The sequence below is a fragment of the Populus alba genome, chromosome 17 (assembly GCF_005239225.2).
Source record: "Populus alba chromosome 17, ASM523922v2, whole genome shotgun sequence".
Taxonomy (NCBI): Eukaryota; Viridiplantae; Streptophyta; class Magnoliopsida; order Malpighiales; family Salicaceae; genus Populus; species Populus alba.
In genome coordinates this window covers 10938687-10944470 of record NC_133300.1, presented here as the reverse complement: position 1 = coordinate 10944470, position 5784 = coordinate 10938687, and the positions used below count along the sequence as shown (strand labels likewise).

General features: G+C 32.9%; 1 protein-coding gene across 1 annotated transcript; it reads right to left on the bottom strand.

The window, feature by feature from the left end:
• Positions 1–843: 843 nt before the first annotated feature.
• LOC118046115 (F-box protein At5g51370) lies at positions 844–2952 on the bottom strand. Its single transcript, XM_035054891.2, has one exon. It carries the CDS (start codon positions 2502–2504, stop codon positions 1050–1052), a length of 1455 nt encoding a protein of 484 aa, XP_034910782.1. The 5' UTR covers positions 2505–2952; the 3' UTR covers positions 844–1049.
• Between the last annotated feature and the right edge of the window lie 2832 nt (positions 2953–5784).

Below are 5784 nucleotides of genomic sequence, written 5' to 3'. Positions count from 1 at the left end.
AAAACTAGACATCAGAAAAATTTACACCATAATCCATATATGACCTTACTTGGATCATTTCGACTTCAATGTTGGATTATTTGGTTTCAGTTTGTCTTGTTTGGCTTCCATCCTTTGACAAAAATCCTTGCAGTTTTCTGTCTTTAATGCCATGGCATAATTGAAGAATGTTATTTGTCTCAACAAACACCAGCAGTTGCCCGAAAGTAAGGGTGCTTGCTATGAGCATTTGCACTGTGTTTTTTTTTAAGAATTGATCAACCCATCTTGTGATTATGAAGATTTACATCATTTCTAATTACGCACCACGGAAGGAAAATATGCATTGAAGATTGGAATGTGTTTATTCTCAATTATTAGCTTTGCATTGAAGGAAAAACTAGTGTGCATCTTCACTGTATTCTACGGTGGCTATGTAAAACTAGCACTAAAAATCTGTGTTTGTTCTAAATGTTTTGTTTAGTTCATTTTCTTATTACATTCATGTTTGTATTGTCTAAGTTTTTATAATAATAATAACAAAAATTAAAATATTAATGATTTCCTATTTTAAAAAGTCAGAGAGGTAGTTAAAATGATGTGAATTTCTTACAAAGTTCCTAAACCAAAATGCTTCTTTTTTTCCTTTACTCGTCTTCGAAGCCAATCAACAGAGAGAGGGAAAAAAAGAGAGAAGCTTCAAGTTGTCTTGAACCAAAAGCATCAACTAAAACCTGTTGGGACAGTGATTCCAGCTAGAATAAAAAATGAAATGAAAACCAAAAGTTATAGTCAGTTCAGCGCACAATGGGATGTCCGAGTTGCATCAATAGCGAAATGAAGTTAAAGCAAATACAGCGTCACTAATGGTAAATGCCAGAGACAAGGTTTATTGAATCATTGCCGCTATACATGTTCTGAAGCCATGAAATATACATGTACAAGCTTCTTAATCATTATTCACAGAGCAAAGGCAGCTCTTGTATCTTAGCTAGCTAGCGCACGCGCGCATGCATACATAATACACCATGATTTCTTGGAACTTAAATAACTTGTTTGATGGTGGTAAATTAAGAAACAATCTGAATGAGTTTGTGCGATGCCCATGACCTTGCAACATGTGAAACCTTGTTTTCCTCGACTTGCAGACCTCTCAATTGTGGTGAATTGAGGACAAATAACTCAACAGCCTCAGCTCCAATCCCATCACAATGCATGATATCAACACTCTGCAACTTCCTGCAGTTCTTAAACATAGAAACCATCGACACAGTGGTAAGTCCTGCACACCGCCTTAAATTCAATTCAATCAAACAATTACAAGAAACTAGCATTGAGATGAACTCCTTATCAAGCAAAAACTCATTATAAGACAAGTCCAGTTTCTTTAATTGCCTTGTATGCTGTCCTAATGTGGCGAGCAATCCGGATTCCCTTTCAACAACATCACAGTTAATCAATGCCAGTTCTTCAAGGCCTGAATTCAATGCTATCCCAAGAGCCTTGAGCCCTTCACCACTCACCAGACAACAACTTTGGAGCCTAAGAGTTGAGAGACCCCTAAAATTCAGTCCGATAGCTGAGAGATGATCATTCTTCAGGTCCAAAGGTAATCGGAAATCGAGTTTTTGCAAATCACACCTGCAGCTGCTAATGAAGTGATGTAAGCCCTCTCTATTACCACCATCATAAACCAATAGAGAATACAAGGAATCACAATTCTCTGCCAATTTTAACAAAACCCCATTCACTATACTCCGACAAGCCCTTATCTCCACTTCTTGGAGACCCTTCAAGCACTTAGCAAATGACAAAAAGGACCCTCCATCACCAATACCTTCGCAGCTCTTCAGCTTCAATTTCTTGAGCCTTTTGCAGCTCCTCCACAACCAACCAACACCATAATCTTCTCCTCCAATCCCCGACAAAAAAAGATTCTCTAAGCCCAATTCAGCGTCAAGCTCTTCATTTATACAGAAGCCAGATTCTCTATTGCAATCATCAACTCCATAAAAGCCAGATACATAGACGGACAGCTCCTTTAAGCAAGAAAAGGAAACAACCCAGTTAAAACAGAGAGGCCTATAGAGAGAGATAGTGAGAGAGTTCAAAAAGGTGCAAGAATTAGAGAGAGAAAAGAGAGAAGATTGCGAGACAGGACCAGCCAAGAACCTGAGGTGTTTAAGACTGGAGCAAAAAGCGGAGACTATAAAGAGAAGACGATCATAGAAAGCTGGAGGGGAAGTTATGGTAGCAGATACTGTGGGGTCAGAGGAGAGAAGGAAGAGAGATAGAGAAGAGAGAAAAGGGTAGTGAGAGAGGACAGAAGTCAGAGAGGAAATTGTGGAATCATCAGGGTTAAGTCTGAGAGAAAGAGAGGTTTTTGAGGTCCGGTAGAGGTGGAGCCAACGCTTAGACACCAAGGATACCGATGCTGCTGAAGCTGATGACGGTGGTGGTGGTAATGATTTCGGTATTCTTGTAAATATTTCTTGAAGCAGCTCATCGCATAGCATGTCATCCATTTCTTTTGTTTTTCTCAATTCTTGATCGATCGATCTTTTCTCTCTCTTGCTGTTGCCACCTAACCTAAACCAGACAACTTCAACTTGCTTAATTTGTGGCCTCGGGGCTTCCAACTTTTTTCTCTTTTTACAACTGTCTTTGAATTCTTTTAGAATCCGAAACTTTTTTTTTGGTACAACACACTGAGAGAGAAAAAAAGAGTTCCTTATAAAAAAACAAAATAAAACAAAAAAAATTCAAAAATTAAATAAAACAGAGAGAGAGAGAGTTTAATATGGTAGGTGAGAAATGGAAAAAAGGAGGAGGAAGAAGAAGAAGCGCTATTCGCTACTTTAAGAGCGTGGAAGACACTTCTTCCATAGGGGTAAAGGAAACGAGGAAGGTTCCCTTCTCAGAAACGAAAGGGGCAGAGGTTTGTGCTAGGAAGCCAAATGGGGAATATTTTGATTTTTGTAGTGAGGTTGCTGAGATTCAGTAATATAATACTATACAGTGCTTGGACAGCAAGCATGATAAGTTCTTCCATCCGATCAAGTTCATCGAAAGATCGATATGCACCCACCTAAATTCAGTACATGCTTCGCTGCCTAGATATATTATTATTATTATTATTATTATTATTATTATTATTCTTGTTGTAACACTAATTTTTTAAGTGTTATTTTTATTTAAAAATATATTTTAAAATAATATTATATTTTAAAAATTTTATTTTTAATATTGGTGATCTGAAAATATCAAAAATAAAAATTTAATTTTTTTTTTCAAAAATTATTTTTAAAACACAATATTTTGTATCCAAAATTTCTACAATCATTATCCGACTAGAATAGGGTCTTATTATATATATATATATATATATATATGCTACTGCTTAATTTTTTTCATAAACATTGATGTTCTCATGCTGTAAATATATTTTTTAAAAAATGATAAATATGTGATTTAGATTATAAACCTAACTAAGTCAAATAAATTTATTTTATTTTAATTAAAAAAAACAACAATAGTAAAAGGATCAAATTAAAAAAATTATCACAATATCTTAGGAATAATGTTATCCAAAGAGAAATAAACAATGTAGCTCAATTCACAACCCACTAAATATATAAAAAAAAATTAGGTAAACAAAGAACTTAAAAAATTGGTCAAAATCAATCCAAGTTAGCATGACAACACTATAATCACAGTAATAATAGTCGAGCCAACTCGAGTTATTCTACCAAACTCACAACTCAAATCATAAGATCAGTATAACCTGATAAAAACAAAAAAACAAAAATTACAAAGCCTATTTTTTAAAAAAATGTCAATGTCAACTCAGGTTAACTTTTTAAGCCCATAACCTGAGTTATTAGACCAGAAACACCATATCTAGAAAAATCATAAAACTCGATTCTCAATCAATCAAATATTAAATGATGAAATTGAAAACAAAATTTCATTTACACAAAAGAATTCAAAACAAAATAAAAATAAAAATTAAAGAATGAGGATTAAAATTGAAATAAAAAATAAATTTGATCTTTGATTGAAGTGTGAGGATGAAAATGAAATGAAAAATTAATTTAATAAAAGGGCTTAATAAAAGAACTAAATCAAAAGAATGACAGTAAAAATGGAAAAAATATATATAACAAATTGAGACTGAAGAATAAAATTGAAAATAAATAAAACTTCTACAAAATGACCAAGATAAAAAATTAAAAATCAAAAGAAAGGGATTGAATTCGAAATACCAATAATAAAGAGGACCAAGTTGTACTTTTAAAGGGAGGAGACAGAAAAAAAAAAAAAAAAAAAAAAAAAAAAAGGAAAAAACAAGCTCCATCAACAACAAACCACCCCAGCATCGGCAATAAGCGCCACAACAACAGGAAAAGGACGTGAAGGCAGTTTCAACAACACAACGAAAAGGTATTTTGGCCGCGAGAGGCGTCATATGCGTCGCCTAAAGTGCATAAGCACCTCTTACACATCGATGCTTGTGCCACACGCTCCTACACATTTCTTCTTTTAAATAATATTTAATTTATGTCACAAGATCAAATTGTCTTTTATGAAACTGGTAATAACAAAAACAAATATAGTGAAAAGACCAACAAACCCCAAGACATATGTTTTAATTTATTTTTTTTTCAATAGTAAATTCATCATTCTATTGTGTATTAAAAATTGAAAAAGACATCAATAACCTTCATTGTCAATTTAAAATCTTTTGATTTAAAGGGCAATTGAGTCATTTTACTATGTTTAAAAAATCTAAAAATACCCATATACCCTTAGTCATTCTTTTAATGACTAATGAGTCCTATAAAAAGATAAAGATACACCCAACACCAAGACAATTGGTTTTTTTATGAAAGACAAAGATGTTATTACATTGTTCCAATGAACCACACAAATGAATTTATGTTTATGGTGTTTTTCAATGCCCAATTGGCTTTTATTAATATTCTAAAAATTAATGCATCAAGTTTAACAAATCTCCATTCACAAATCATAACACAACAAGATTAAAATTTCTAAATAAAACAAAATAAAAATCATAAAATAAAACCCTTGTCTTTATTCACAAAAACTAGAGCTCGTGGGTAAAGTACTGTAACTATTTTTACTGTACACCCTCTCAATGTTCACTATGGATTATAATAGTGTATTTTTTAAAAAAATTATTTTGGTCCTTAAACCTTTTCTTTTCATAATTGAACCATTTTGAGCCTAAATCAACACCCAAATGCATTTTCTTTTGGGAGGCAAGATTGAATTAAGAAAAGAGAAGTGATGTGAAAAACACGAGTAATATAAGTACCAAATTTGAAATTTATTTCAAAATTTTATTTTCGTCTCTTATCTTTTTTAACTATTAGGTGACTAATCCCCATATTTTTCTAAAAAAATACATTTTGTGTGGAGGAGAGAGAGGGGGTCACCGGATTCCAACTTAAAAAAAAAAAAAAGTTGCCGCCGTGGAGGATTTCGATCATCAAAACAGTTGATTTTTGTGTCAAAAGGTTTCATATGATAAGTGAGGTTAAGATTAGGTATTTGTGTGTGTGTGTGTGTGTGTGAACAGATTTGAGCCCAAAAAGACTTTTTATTTAGGGTTGATTTCAAGTTTTAGGGCAATTGTTTGCGTTTTTGGAGGCCATTTATTGGTTTAACAAGTTTTCTATAGTGTTTCCTAGGTGTTTTGGGTCAAAAATATATTCAAAATGGGTTTTTGGATCAAAAGATAAAATAACCTTGTTTTTTCTATTACACTAGTGTCTAGATTTT

What these genes read in the sequence shown, in the direction of transcription:
- LOC118046115 (XM_035054891.2), bottom strand. Translation starts at nt 2,504, where the DNA reads ATGGATGACATGCTATGCGATGAGCTGCTTCAAGAAATATTTACAAGA.